This window comes from Pseudonaja textilis, chromosome 2 (assembly GCF_049901715.1).
Source record: "Pseudonaja textilis isolate UNSWEBS1 chromosome 2, rPseTex1.2, whole genome shotgun sequence".
In the NCBI taxonomy this organism is placed as follows: Eukaryota; Metazoa; Chordata; class Lepidosauria; order Squamata; family Elapidae; genus Pseudonaja; species Pseudonaja textilis.
In genome coordinates this window covers 88,371,970-88,387,559 of record NC_141991.1, presented here as the reverse complement: position 1 = coordinate 88,387,559, position 15,590 = coordinate 88,371,970, and the positions used below count along the sequence as shown (strand labels likewise).

General features: G+C 38.0%; 1 protein-coding gene across 5 annotated transcripts in view; it reads right to left on the bottom strand.

The window, feature by feature from the left end:
• PPARGC1B (PPARG coactivator 1 beta) overlaps positions 1–15,381 on the bottom strand; it is a 137,577-nt gene extending 122,196 nt beyond the window's left edge. For 4 of the 5 annotated variants that reach the window (XR_015741764.1, XM_026696355.2, XM_087924546.1 and 1 more), the window contains exon 1: positions 15,191–15,381. Coding sequence is in view for 4 of the 5 variants with exons in the window: in XM_026696355.2 (XP_026552140.2) it covers positions 15,191–15,274 (84 nt within the window). In the remaining variant the exon portion in view is untranslated. The remainder of the gene's footprint in view (positions 1–15,190) is intronic. The other variant, XM_087924545.1, reaches the window with a different exon arrangement.
• Between the last annotated feature and the right edge of the window lie 209 nt (positions 15,382–15,590).

Below are 15,590 nucleotides of genomic sequence, written 5' to 3'. Positions count from 1 at the left end.
AGAATGAAACTACTCCAAAGAGACATACTATCTGAGAGAAAGATGTTGAATTATCTTTGGCAAATGAAATTGAAATCCCATGGACATTTTCAAGTGCTTTCATGCCATATATTGAATGTTTTACGTGTTTTACTTAGCCCCCATCTTCATGTTTTCCCCTTTTTGTTCTCCAATTAACAGACGTGGCCATGAGAGCCTTGTTAACCTCACTAATGTCATTAAGGACAAAAGAAAATGGCATTTTTCAAATACCAATAGCCACAGAAAAGCTTAAAGAGTAGGTTAAGGGAGCACATCTTTGAAAAGTAATCAATGTTATCTTCTATATAGAGAAGAAAGGTTCAAAAGTAACAATTGTCAGTGATGCAAAAGTATGGAAAACGGAAAACAGAGGAACAAATAATTCATGGGTGATATCTACAGCAATTAAAATACAGCACAGGATTTCTTCAATTCATGGGTAATAATTATATTTTTATACCTTATGACAAATTTTGGACAATCCCTAAAATCTTAAATTTCCCATTTTGATACTGATTGGTTTCTACTTTCCTTCTGCTTCTATTTTAATACTGCAATTTTGATAAAAGCAAGGACTGGGAAACAGAAAAACATCCATTTGTTTGAAAGAAGAAAATTCTCTGTTCAAGTATTACTTGCCTTTTAATTTAATGGCAGAGGTCTATATATTTTGTGCTAAAGTAACATTTGAGATCATTCTGCACACTTTCCTGATTATCTAACACATGTAGAATGATTGGTTGAAAAATCTGTTGCTTCTTGATTCATACTAGGTGAGAGACAAACATCCAGAATCTCTCACATCATTTCTGAGTGTCTAAAAAAACCTTCTGAGCTAAGATAACAAACTATTGTTTCTCTGAATTTCAAAAGCCTTATCATATACCAAACCCAGGGGGGAAAGAGGCACTTTGACCTTTGTAATCTTTGAGCATAACCAAAGAAGTAACAACTATTTGCTCCTATTTTTAAGATTGAAGAGAGTCAGGGAACATAATCCAACAACAAAATGAAAATATGAGAAACATATTTTCTCATATGGCCAAGAAAACTGGCAGGACTTTGGGTATTTCAAAAGAAATTCATTCACCATTTAATTAAGGTTTCATGAGAAGGCTTTATAGTATGTTGTAGTTGCAGTTTTTTATTGATATATTACTATTAGGAGTGTTATCAAGCTTTATCATTCTTTGGCTTACAATATGAAATGTGGCAAATAGTTATGCTTGTCTCAATTATTAAATAAATATTATGACTCCCAAGGTTTTCTTCAGCTTACAACAGGGCTAAGAACAGAGGGAGAGAGAAAAGGCAGATTTGAAAAATCATGAGGGGTTGTGAGAGAGATCAAAATCAATTATTTCCTTAGTTTTGAAGGAGTAGTTGAATGGGGCTTTTTTCCCCTGAGGTAATTCTAAAAGATCTAGAGGCAGAAAAAATTCTAATCATTGCTTTTGACTTTCTATTGCACATCTGAAAAAGGTCCTACTGTGATGAAGTAATGAAGTAATCCTCAAGTCGTGATTTAGTACTATAGGGCAGCCTCTGCAGATAAAGCCATTGCACAAGAAATAGAACCAATATTTCTAAGGGCTCCAAAGTCCATTTGCTTTAACTGCACAGAAAAGTAAGTATTGTAAGTCTCTGCACATTATTCACAGATATGTTTGTCAGATTTACACACCTACTCACTATGAGTAACTCAAGAGCCTGGAAGCACAAGACTACCCTTCAGCTAAATTAACTTCCTGATTTATGGTGTATGGTGTTTATGTGTTTCATACCACAGAATCTCTTTCTCTTTACTGCCTGTGGCCTTATTAGAAACTTCCAGGGAGGAAGAAGCTATATAGTGTTGAACAAACCTTGTTCTATATGTTCTACCTTCAGGGTTTGCTGCATATGGAAAAAAGAGTAATGGAATTAGTGTTATAATCTGTAGAGGAAACTAAATAAATCAGGATTGGATTATTTGATTAAGTACTCTTCTTCTCAGATGCCTCATTCAAGTGACACCGTAATAAATAATAGGGACAGGCATTTTCAGTCATGATATTTCAGTTGTAAATCATCTTTCCAAACAAGCCTGTAATAATCTGTCTGGTACTTAGATGAAGATCATATTCCTTCCATCATAATTCTAACAACTTTTATTATCTTGAAATCCACTTTACTGATTTTTTATTGATAGCAATTTTACTTATTTAGGATGATAGTTTATTTTAGATTGTTCTATTCATTCACTTAATATTTATTTATACATTTACAATATTTGTAAACTATCCCAACCAATTAAGTTTTTGTACAGTAATTAGGCAGTGAATGATCTCATAAACTGAAATATCAATGGCATGTCTACCAAAATAAAGAAAAAAAATACCGCTTATAAATAAAGAAGCAAACTGTTTTTGGTCACAGATAAGCTTTTTCCACATACTGCCACCACTAAACTATTCAGCCCAAAAACTGAAAAATGGAATGTCTGCAAACAGCCCTGGGAAGCCATCCCTAACTAATAGAAATTACATTCATTTGTGTTGATTATTGAGCTTACTATTACACATATTTGTTTGTTTGTTTGTCCATCCCTCCACCCATCCATCCGTTGAATCAGGAGACTATGAGAACAAACTGAATTTCAGTGTTTCCATTAAATGAACTAAACATATTTTAATGTGTTCTGTGTCCCAATTGTGTCAGGGTGCTATAAGGCACTTATTTTGCCTTGATATCTTCTTATTTTCAAATGTCACACTTGCTATTTATTCAGTGCATCCAAATGCATCATGTTGAAGTGAACTGCCATTTTTAGGATCGTACCAAGTATATGATGCCACTTTTCCCAATACAAATCAGGTTGAGCCTCCCAAAAAATCCCAACCTTAAAACCCAATTTAGGCTTTGATAAAAGTCTAAGCAGATGATGTTTGCATTGGATGTTTGGTCATGTTGTATAATCTGGAACAAAATGTAGCCTTGGGGTCAAATATTGCTAACCTCTGGAATAGTTAAACTATAGAATTTATTACCACAAGACGTACCACTATTTTGAGCATTAAAGGAAAACCAGATATGTTCATGGGGGATCAGACTTTTAAAGAAGGTTATATATTGTTGCTTGTACTCACTGCTCGTGCCCTGTTTATGGGCTTCCACTAGCAATCTGAATGCTGCTTTTTGTGTCCTTATATTTCATCCTGTTCTCCTTCAAAACTAATGGGTTTTGATCTTGAATCTCAAAGTTTGATGAGGTAAAGTATACGTTTCTCGCTGTGTGGGTGTCGATGTACATGGTCAATATAGTCTCACAATACTGATGGAGAAGCCAGACATAATGCAACATCCAAGTTGAGAATCAGTGATTGGAGCTGGGGGCCACCAATATCCTGGCACATTAGGGCTGCAAATAGCATATTGGACAGGGGATGCCCATGCCCTGTTTTTTCTTAGTCACACACACATCTTGGTATCCAATGCAAAGCTTTTAGACTGAACTTCAATGTTATATAGGAAGTCCTTGACTTACAATGGTTTGCTAAGTGACCATTTGAAGTTACAACGGCACCCAAAGAAGTGATTTATGACCATTTTTCACACCTATGACCATTGCAACATCCCCATGATCATGTGATTTATATTTGGATGCTTGACAACTGACTCATATGTATGATGGTTGCAGTGTCCCGGGGTCATGTGATTACCTTTTGCAACTTTCTGATAAGCAAAGTCAATGGGGAAGCCAGATTTACTTAACAACCATATTACTCATTTAACAACTGCAGTTATTCACTTAACAAACGCGGCAAGAAAAGTCAGAAAATGGGGCGTAACTCACTTAACAAATTTCTCACTTAACAATATACATTTTGGGCTCAATTGTGGTCATAAGTTGAAGACTACCCGTACCATATTAATTAATTGCAAGGTTGTTGTTTTAATCCTTATATGCTGTCCAGAGTCACTGCTATGAGACAGAAGCCATATAGATCAAATATATAAACTAAGTAAGTGCAGTAGACATTGGAAAATGAGAAACTGTCATCACTAAAACCTTGCCTCAAAAGTCAGAGCAAGTGAACAAATAAAGATGCTGCCAGTTCATTCTTCAAACAATAAACCAAAATGGACTAATGGGGAACAGTACTGAATCATTCATAACAGGCAGAGGCAGACAGAACAAAAAAAGCCACAAAGAATCAGTTGGAACATTTGATAAGAGGGGAATGTTTCGTTTCATATGCTTCACAATTGCCTCAAAATGCTTCTGTTTCTTCTGTTAAACAGAAGGAACAGCTTTTCTTCACACACTTTCCTAGCCCTCTGATCATGGCCTAGTGGGAATGTTTTAATTATAATTCAGAGTTGGAAGGGACCTTGGAGGTCTTCTAGTCCACCCCCCCTGTTTAGGCAGGAAACCCTAAACCACTTCAGACAAATAGTTATCTAATCTCTTCCTAAAAACTTCCAGTTGTTGCATTTACAACTTTTCGAGGCAAGTTGTTCCACTGATTAATTGTTCGAACTCTTAGGAAATTTCTCCTCAGTTCTAAGTTGCTTCTCTCCTTGATTAGTTTTCACCCACTGCTTCTTGTCCTGCCCTTAGGTGCTTTGGAGAATAGTTTGACTCCCTTTTCTTTGTGGCAGCTCCTGAGATATTGGAACACTGCTATCGTGTTTCCTCTAGTCCTTCTTTTCACTAGACATAGACTAGACATTTTTCAGCAACCATTCTTCATATGTTTTAGCCTCCAGGCCCCTAATCTTCTTTGTTGCTCTTCTCTCCACTCTTTCTAGAGTCTCAACATCTTTTTTACATCATGGCAACCAAAACTGGATGCAGTATTCCAAGTGTAGCCTTACTAAGGCATTATAAAATGGTATTAACACTTTATGCGACCTTGATTCTATCCCTCTGTTTATGCAGCCAAGAATTATGTTGGCTTTTTTGGCAGCTGCAGCGCGTGCTGGCTCATATTTAAGTAATTGTCCACTAGGACTCAAAGATCCCTCTCACAGTCACCACTATTGAGCAAAGTACCACATATACTATACCTGCGCATTTTGTTTTTCTTGGCTAAATGTAGAACATTTTTTGAACTACTCAGTCAAACCGAAAAAAATGAAGGAGACCAAGGATCCTTGGAATTAAATCTTGTCAATCAAGAACTGCTTCAGCCATTACTTACAAATTTTCAAGCTACAAACTTTCACTAATATGAACAAAACTGTCCACAAGTTCAACCTAGAAGGTCCTGAAAATCAGAAGAATATTAGTTTATAGTGTGTCACATACATATATGTTTGTTTGGAATTGTGAATAAAATGGATTTACAAACAGCCTCTTGGAATATAACCTATTCATCAGTATGTAACTCTAAAAATGTCACCAATAAAGAGTCCCAATCAGTATCTACCTTGATTGTTTACATTTTTATTTAAATTGTTATTTTTCCACATTTGAAGATGATTTCCCAGCTAGCAATCTTCAAATCTCCATTATTTACTGAGAGTTGTGAGATACACACACACACACACACACACACATTTATAGCTTTAGGCAAGAACTTTTGGGTGTTATTTTTCCCATTAATACCTATATTAATACCTGTATAACTGGATCAAACAAAATTTCATACATCTGATGAGAGAATTATTTAGTGATGACTGCAAACAGGAGAAAAATACACAGACAGAATAAAAAGAAAAGAACATTTTGATTCCAGGTTCTGTTTTACTCATTCAACAATTGCTGAAACTGAAAACGCACTATTAGAAAGCACTATATTTTCTTGAAAAGAATGCAGAATCTAAATTAGTGGGGATTTTAGTTTTTTTTAAAAATTGACAAACATCTGACAAGCAACTCTGCCTCTCTACAACCAGAAAGTCAAACAGAAACTGAACCAACAAAAAAAAGGGAGTGGGGGGGCAGAATAAACGTTTTGGTTTTATTTCTCAGCCAGAACAGAAACAGATCCATTGTCAGCAAGCATTTGTTGAATCTGAGCTAGAACACAACTGTGAAGGAGGAAAAATCACAGTGTTAATTTACAGTAATACTTCATCCAAACAACAAATAACTAATCTGACAAATGGCTTTGCAAGAACCAATATCACAATCTGAAAGAATATAAAAAAGAAAAGCAATGTCTCCGAGAAATTATTTTTGTCAGTTTTGACAGGCTTCTTTACTTTCACCATTACACTAGCCAAGATTTGGGCCTGGAAAACATTAAGCTGAAGTAGAGTTACTTCCTCCTTGTGACAAGGGCTTAGTTCTACACATAGCTCTAATTTAAGAGTTGAAATTAAACTGTACAAATAAAGAACATATTTGTAAACACTAACCCTGGGTTGCTTTGTTTTTGCATATTTGGTTAATTTCTAACATGTTGCAGGCTGCTGTGAAACAAGTATCAGAAGAATAATATGAAGTACATATGTGCCTGTCTGTCTCTGTGTGCATGAAGAATTAGTGCAATGGTTCAATAATTTATATGTACCAACTCACTTCTTCAATGCAACTGTATCTTTTCTAGTCTCTAAGTCAGTCTTTTGCTATAATAGTTATAGAGCTACTAACTCGACCCATGTCTCCCTACGAAACTGTGGTTGGCTAGCATCCTGTCAGTGTGTGAGAGAGTTGAGGGCTGTTGGAAACTGAAACAGTATTTGCTATGTGAGCAAAAAGAAGACAGCAAAGAGCCTGGGCGTGGCTTAGCTCAACTGTTCTGTAATAAAGCTGCTTGGTGCTGTGAAAATTAAACTGAAACTAAAACTCCTCTCCTCTGCTTGTGTTTTGCATTTGGAACAGATTTATTTTCAGGTGGGGAGGGGGAGTAGATCTCCTTAGCATCAGAGCGTGTTAATAATAATATACAAAATACTAATGTTCTGATGGTCATTTCAAAAAATGAGCACCTAGAAGCCAAGAGGAATATACATGCCAAACTTCAAGTTTGTAGGCTTGTAGGCTTTACGATTCTGGAGATTTTGTCATGATGTGTGAGTGGTATTTTGCTTTTTTATATATAAATTAGCACTTTAACTAACAATTTGCAATCTTGGTCTATTGCCTGTCAGACTTTATTTCTAGAGGAGTGGGTTTCTGAACATATTATCTCTGCAACTGTTTCTGTTATTCTGTAATCCACTTTTGTAAAAGGATTCGGTAGACTTTCCTTTTTAGAAAAACCTCATCTTTTTACATCTCTTATGTGATTATTCTTGAATATTTGTGTGATTTCCCTCCCCTTACCCTTTTACTCTATTTGTTGACATTTGTGATATCTTTCTTTGTTCTTTCTCACTTGACATTGGAAGTCTGTGTTCACTTATCATATGTCCTTCACGTACCTCAAGGTTTTAATCTTTTATTGTTATGAAAGCTACTTTAAAAATTTTTATTTTGCTTTAGTTTTCATGATGCCCTTTCCTATATGGCAAACAAAATCTGCATTTATACATATATAGCGTTCTTCAATAGCACCACTAACAACATCATTTATTAAAGAATTAATCATTTGAATGATAATGATTAAAAAAGAATAGAATAGAATAGAATAGAATAGAATAGAATAGAATAGAATAGAATAGAATAGAATAGAATTCTTTATTGGCCAAGTGTGCTTGGACACACAAGGTACAAATGCTTGGTACAAGTGCTCTCAGTGTACATAAAAGAAAAGATACATCGTCAAGAATCAAAAAACTCCTTACCTATTCTGATATTAAAAGTTTTTCCCAGTCACTGATACTTTTTCTACTTTGTTTTATATACAAAGTCAGAAGCTTCATGTCAGATAAAGTTCATGGAATTACTCTCTGAAGTAGGGAAGATTCTTGGGTAGTAATGTATTTCCAGTTTCATAAAACTTCCATATGCAATGGGACGGCTTTAATCTCTAATCACAAGACAAACCCAAATTTGAGAATGGACTACATTCCTAACTTTTAGCATCAGCATGATATTCCTGGCATTGTGCGGAGTTCTAGACCATCTCATGTGTTCAGAAAATGCAAATAATGAATGGATGCTGAAGTACATCAGTGAATAGTCATTTCTATCCTCAGAAAGAGGGCACAAAAAGATATTTTAGCTGTTCAAATTCAACTGCAATTGAAGTTTTTTTATTTGATTTGATTTCAGGTACATAAGCATTCAGTAACCACTTTGGCATACCTAATCAGTTCAGTTTGCTTAACATTTTGCTTAACCTTACGAAGAGAAACTAAGAGAAATGAAATGAGAAATGTCAAGCGAGCAGGCAATTTCAGAATAGGGAAAGGAATACAAGACCAGTTAGCTAACAGAAAATGGATAGTGAAAACACCGAGTATCAAAAAGAGACCCATCATTTATTGACTATAGTACAACAGGCTTTGATTAAGCAGATCTTGCCAGAAGAAGGAATGTATTAGGACTCATGGATATGTCAGAATGCTTAATTATTTTTCTGCGAAACCCTTGAAGTGAAGAACTGTAGCAAGAAGTGAATTTATTAAAACAGATTCATTCAGAATCGAAAGAGAGTTAGACAACGATGTACTGTATATTGTCCTCGTATCAGGGCAGAAAAATCACAGAAGTGTCTTTGGAAGAGCTACAACTATAATTTGTTCAATTTTTATCTGTTCACAACAGCAAAGAGAATATTCCCAATGTTCTCTTTGAATTGCAGTTAGTCTAGTGGAGTTATATCTGATATAATTATGGGAATGATTGGACTTAGTTTTTACCTGTACCATCCTGATTACTATAGGTGTAGAAATTTCAGTAGGCTGCAGGGGATATGTTATTCTTAGAAAGCAGATTACAAGTCTTCCCTATGTTTCATTGAAATAGAACAATATAATGATTAGCGTTTTCCTTCTTGCTCCTCTATATATAGAGGCTTTGTTGAGGCTTTATAGTCCAAATACCTACACATATTTACTACCCAAACAATTGATTTCAGCATTCCTCAGTGAAGCTGATGAAGTTACGGATGTTGGTTTTTTGTGGTGTATATAAGTGGCTCATCAATAAGCATAAGGATGCATAACACTACATTTCAGATTTTATCTTTCCAAATGAGGCTTCTCATCACCCTATTTCAGTCATCCTATCTAAACTGCATAATTTTAACAGTGCATCTCACTTGAACCTTTTTATCTTTTTCTTCCACTACTTTCAATTTTTTGCTTATTATGTCCATTAATTTCTGATGAGGCAAAGTTACATATCCGGTAAGAGAACATGAACAGCAACATATGAAAAACAGGTTATCATTGGGGAAAGGCATATATGAACAAACAGGGTCATTTCTATGTTTGCAAGTTATAGCATCTTGCCCAACTTTTGTTGAAGCGATATGAAGCCTATTGTTATCCTTGTTATGTTATTTATTTATTTGATTGATATAATTCAAATAATAATAAATTGTTAAATATTTAAACTACCCATTTTCCAGAGATTCAGGGTAGTTTACAAATTATTAAAAATATTTACAAACAAGAAAAAAGCAAGAAAGCAACACAAAAAGAAAAGAAACAAGACTGGTAGAAAAAAGACGTTTCCCCCAGATGGGAATAAAGAAAAAGAATTAAAATGGTTTTTAATCATATCACCAAAGGCCTGGGTGAATATCCAGATCTTTGAAAGACCTATAGACTGAGAGTCGTTCAAATGCCAGAATAAACTTCATTCCACAGAAAAGGTACATTTCCAAAGTATTTTGGCATTGTTTAACTGAAATAATTTTGACCCTGCCAATCCTCCCAAATCAGATCGGCCAGGCAGTTACAAGAATATAGTAAGTCATACATCAAAAGCAAAGTATTTGTCTGATAGTTTATGGAATACAGAATAACCCTACTTTATTTCACTACAAATTGAGATTAGTTGGGGGAAAGTAGGTGGGTACCAATACGTTTGGCCACATCTTTATGTTAGGTTGCAAACTATTTCAAACCATGGCTACAAGCTGCCTCTGAGAGGTACATAGAAACAAGTAAATCAAGCATGCAAGAAAGTTGCTACTGCTTGTGCTGGATTTTCTTTTCTCCCTGCTTGTGACTATTCCGTTTATCTTGTTTTCATTTTGCTTTCTGTCCATTATATATGTGTATATGTGAATGCATATTATTCCAGGCTATCAATACCATTGCTCAGTTGTTTGCCTCTAATACATTGTTTTACTGGAATTTACCAGAAAATGTTCCTTTTTACTTTTAAAGCTCTGCAATCATGATCTCTAAGGAAACACCTAGGAATTTATATATAAATTATATATAATTTATATCCCTCTTTTACACGGGAATTCATGGTGGTTTGCAGTGGTCCAACTTCCCATTTTATCAAACAACCCCATGAGAACGAGTGATAGAGCCAAAGTCACCTAGTGAATTTCCATGGTTGACTTGATGCTGGATCCTCCTTCTTTTAGTCCAATATTTTAATCAATATATTTGACTTTTGAAGCTCCTTAAATTTGCACCAATTAATATAGGAACAAGGCGGTCCAAGTGTGAGGATTATGTAGGTGGGGCTTTGGGAGACCTACTGTCTTCTGAAAAGGTTTCTCTGCTGTTATTAGAAAATAGGCCCAGCACCATAATGTGAACAGTCACGTAGATACAAAAGAAATGGGTCATATACAAAACAAAGAAAAAGGAACAGGAAACAAAATCAATGCATCTGTAACTTTTTTTGTTTATATTTCTTTTGAAGTCTGCAATCCATAAAATCTGAATACCTAAGCCAATCAATATGTACCCATTGTCCTCACCTCTTCCTTCTCGCTTTCCATTTTGAGGTTGGTAACGAGAAAGTATAGATAAGCCAGAAAAAGAGTGAGAGTACACATATCCAGATTTGTTTCTGACAGATACCAGAACCTTTTTCCACATTCTGATTGAGTCTATGGCAGGTTAATAGGTTTTAACAAGATTAGCATTATTTCTACATCCCATCTAAATCTTTGGTCGGGAAGGTCAGGGTCCGTTACTAAATATATGAATACTACTTATGGAAACAAGAAAGAAAAATGTAAGACTAAGACTAAGACACTAAATAAATAATTCTTATTAGATTGAAACAAAATAGAAGCCAATGAACTAAAGAAGTACCATGTATGATTTCACATTCTTGTATACATACCAATATACCACGTAACTCCAACAACTCTTGGCAGTTAATATAGATTATGAATATACAACATACTTTGTCACGCCCAAGAATGCAGATAAAGATCTAGGACATCCAAAAAGAAAAAGAAAAGAAAAGAAAAAATAGAACGCTTCACTAATAGTGATTATGAAAGTCCAGAATTTGATTTGGTGGCTTCCCCACATTTTTGCTCAGAGCTGAAATATGTAAAACAGATGAAGAACCTATATCCCTCATCTTCCTCTTAAGTTATTCCCCACCCCAATGAATGAAAATATTTATTTTAAATCCCATTGTTCTCCTAAAAAAAAACTTTAGCGCATTTGTCAAAAAAAATTCTACACTTTTTATTCATTCAACTAATGAAAACAATCATTCCAATTGCAATGGCTTGTGCAATCCAAATGCATTATAAAAAAAATCTATGAATTCATTGGACAATATCTGACAGAAGCTAAAGCAGTTTATTGTTATCAAACATAGTTTACATTTCCAACTATCAATTAAAGAAGATGTTGCAGAATAAAGAAATACTTTCCAGGGCAGCCTGTGATGTGATTTTTCTTTTAAATATTAATATATAGAAAAGGAAACCCCCTTTCTTATTCTTCTAAGACAGAATTCCAGAAATCTTGCAATACCGAGTGTATCAGCAACAGACACAAACTCAAAACTTGCAGCACAGAATGCAACCTGGTGGTTAATGCATAAACTGTATCAGTCCAATGCTCAGCAGGCCCAGTCCAATGAGAAACCAGCCTGCAGGCTCTATTATCTAAGTGTTGCAATGCAGTCATTTTGGGAAATATCCTCTCCAACAAGACGTAAAAGGTATTTAGATAAGCAAAATTAAATACTTTCAAACTGATGAGTTTCCAGTTTCCTGTACAATAATCAACATTCAGAAGACTTTGAGAAACATTTCCTTCTGCAATGTTTGCTGCAGAAGGAAAAAAGGGAAGAAGGTATTCATGGTAAGTAACAGAAAAGAACTGAAATAATTCAGAAAGAGGAATAACATTCATTCTCTACTAGCTGCCTGACACTTTAGCCTCCTGAAATAATCTGATCTTGTGCAGCTTTCCGATTCCATTGAGAATTAACTCAGCAGCCCATCTGTAAGCAGAGGCAAGCTCAGTACAGTATTGTAGTAATGGAGAATGACGTCAAGAGGCAAGCCTAGGAACCACCTCCCTCTTCTAGTTACAAGCAAAGCATGTGACAGCATTCAAGGCTGGAGCCTTCACTGCAGTTTCGTCAGAGGTTAAAGTACAAGTGCAAACCACTGTTACTACTTCAATCATTTCCAAAGCAATCACATGCCACTTCAGCTTCAGACTTTAGCCTTGTACACATGCAAGGGAAGAGAAAAAGTAATCCAGAGATTAACAACACCTTCTAATAATGCACCCAAAGCACGCATTAACCTACCAGAAGCATTTGGGGGATGTACCTTCTAAAAATTACATATTTGTACTGATGCTATTTAGATACAAATAGCTGTTTATTACATCAGAGCTTGTGAAAATAGTCTTTGTACATGGTTCAGATTTTCAGGAAATGCTCACTCATTTGGTTTTTTTCATATCCAACATGCAAAAAATACATTCCAGTACCTCCATTTACATTTGCAAATGTAGAATATACAAGGCCAGACATCTCAGGGTTTTTTTTATCACGATACAAAAAGTTCCACTTTTAAGTGTACCGACTATATTACTAGCTGCAGAATGTCAGATCTTTCATCTGTAAGAACACAACCAGAGGGTTTTGTACAAATCTCTGAACTTTTCTGCCTGAGGGTTTGTTGCTGGTATTTTCTGAAAGCAAATGCATCTGTGAGAGTTTTCTAGTTCTTTATCACCTAAACAACCCCTTGCAAAGTAAAAATCCCTACTTACTAAATATTCCATTCCTTTTTTTCTAATCCAGATGTCACTATTTTGTATCTAATTCTGTGAAAAGTTCATCCACACCCCCCCCCCCCAGTTAACACTGTTGCATGACACACTGGAGAGCTCCAGTAGTGGCCCTGGAACAGAAGTGTTCAGACTACAGACTACCAGCTTGGAGCTGGTCCAGCCTGGTTCTGTCTCCCAGATGAACACAAATATGTTTTGGATGAATTGGTGTGACTGAGATAAAGCCCTTCCTGCTTGTCTAGGAGCAAACCAGAGTGGATTTTCCCCAGCTTTCTTCTAATCAATTAAATGAAGAAACCTGAGAGATGGCAGGAGGAAAGAAGGAATATCATTACATGCCACTCCCCAAATTAAGGCCATTTCTACTTATGGGGAAACCTGGAAGACAAAGGAGGCATAGAATTGTAACCACTGAAAACTCTGCAACAGCTCAGGACTTGAGCTATGTATGATGGTCTTGAAGCATTCGCTCTAGAGCTCCTCTGCTTCTCCTCATGGAAAGGAATGCAGCCTGCTGCCCTTCCAGCAGGAACCTGCTCGTGATCAGAAAGGGCTGCCAAAAAAGCCTTAACCTGATTTTGACATGCAACTCGGTCCAAAAAGGGGCAGCAATCTGCAAAATTGCTTACTTGAAGCAACTAAGGTCATCACCACCCCCCTCACCTTAAAGCTGTGGGTATATAATCAGCAATGACTCACACATACATTAAAGACATTAAGTGCTCCCACCAGCAAAATCCCTAAGAGAAAAGGGAAGAGGAAGGGGGTCAGCATCCATTTATTCTTGTTTTCCCACAGTCAAACTGAACTGCTGCCAATCTTGCCTCCCCAGGATAAAAGAAAAAGCAACAGCAAACCCAAAGGAAGGAAGGAAGGAAGGGGGGGTGGGGGAGTAAATAAACATCGTACCCTGCTCTTTTCATTTCCCATGGATAGCACCCTCAGCCTCTCCCATTCCTCCTTCCATAGTTTATAATTCGGGGGCGGGGGACCGAACGGCGTTCAGGTTTGGGGGGAAGGTAAGATTAAAGGGAACAGCTCTGCAGCACTGCAAAAGCCAAGGCTCGTTATCTGGGACACCAGCAGGCTGATCCACTCGTCCACGTGTGAGTGGTGCTGAAAAGTGTTCGGATGGGTTTCCAGAGTAATGTGGATAGGAAGAGGGATGCACAGAGCCATCCTCAACTTAAAGTCTCTCCAAGAAAACGCTCTTTCTTCTTCTTTTCCGCCGGATTCTATTTAATCTGCAGCGAGCAGAGGACCAGCAACCTTCCGCGGAGGGGGAGGGGCGGGGGTTGGCAACATACAACCTCCTTCCTACTTTCGTCCATTCTGCCTGCCGTTTGAACGAATCCGGGCACCCGAATCCAATGCAGCCCTGAATGCATTGGAATGTGTCAGACCGCCGGGCAACTAGCGAGCTCTCCATTTTCCTCTCCCCATGCCCAAGAGGGGAAAAGATCCGCTACGGAAAAATCAAAAGTCCTTACGCTTACGCACGCAGACACATATACACACAACGCACATTTCGCGCTCTCTAAGGGGATCACTCCTGCCTCGCAGATCTAAGTCTGCACCGTCTGCACTTAAAAAAAGAAAAGAAAAGAAAAGGCATGGCTGTTCTCAGGATCTTCTGCACCAGACTTCTAAGTTGCGTCTGAACGCAACCACACACCCCTCATTCCCGGCGCCCCGAATTCTCTGCAGAGTAAATGCGGGCATGCGGCGTCTTTTTGCCCGAAACGCGACTGCATGTCAGATCAAGCACCCGCTGCGTAAAACATCCCAGCCAAGCGTGACAGATCGGAATCCCCCAGCCCCAAATTTCAGGGTGCACGGAATTTTATTTTTTTTAACCCCCGCCCGTTCTTGACAGATCGCAGAGCTGGGGTCCCGAATGACTCATGGGTTCCGAAGTCCCTGTAGCCGAGATGCACCGGTCGGTGCACGGGGGGGGTCGGAATACTCTGAACCCCACAAGCTTAGCACCCCGTCGCTCCAGGTTCTCCCCTCCTGGCGACTCCACGGTCCATTTAAAATCCCAGCGACTGTTCCGAACGTGCCGGCCGGGGACTAAGCCGGCTCTCCGAAGCCCTACCTGGCTGTCGGAGAGATAGTTGAAGACGAAGGAGGAAAGCTCTTCATCCAAAAGCGCGCCGCAGTCCGGCTCCGGTTCCGCCATCTTCCTACTCCTCCGGCAACGGCACGAAACAGCATGCGGCAACGGCAACAGCAAGCACAGTCAGAAACCAGCCAAACCGGGCAGCCGGCGGGGCGAGGCGGAGCCTGGAGCCCGCCGGTTGGAAATGGGCGGCGTCGATGTCAGAGGAGGAGGAGGAGCCGGCAGGCGGGAGGCTCGTCTGGGCTGGGCTGGGCTTCGCGGGACCGGCAAGGCGGCAGAGCGGCGGTGACAGAGCCGCTTCCTTTCGCGCGCTTCGGGCGGCTGGAGCTCCGGCCCTGGGAAGAGGAGTTGCGGCCTTGCGTTTCCCAAGGGCCGT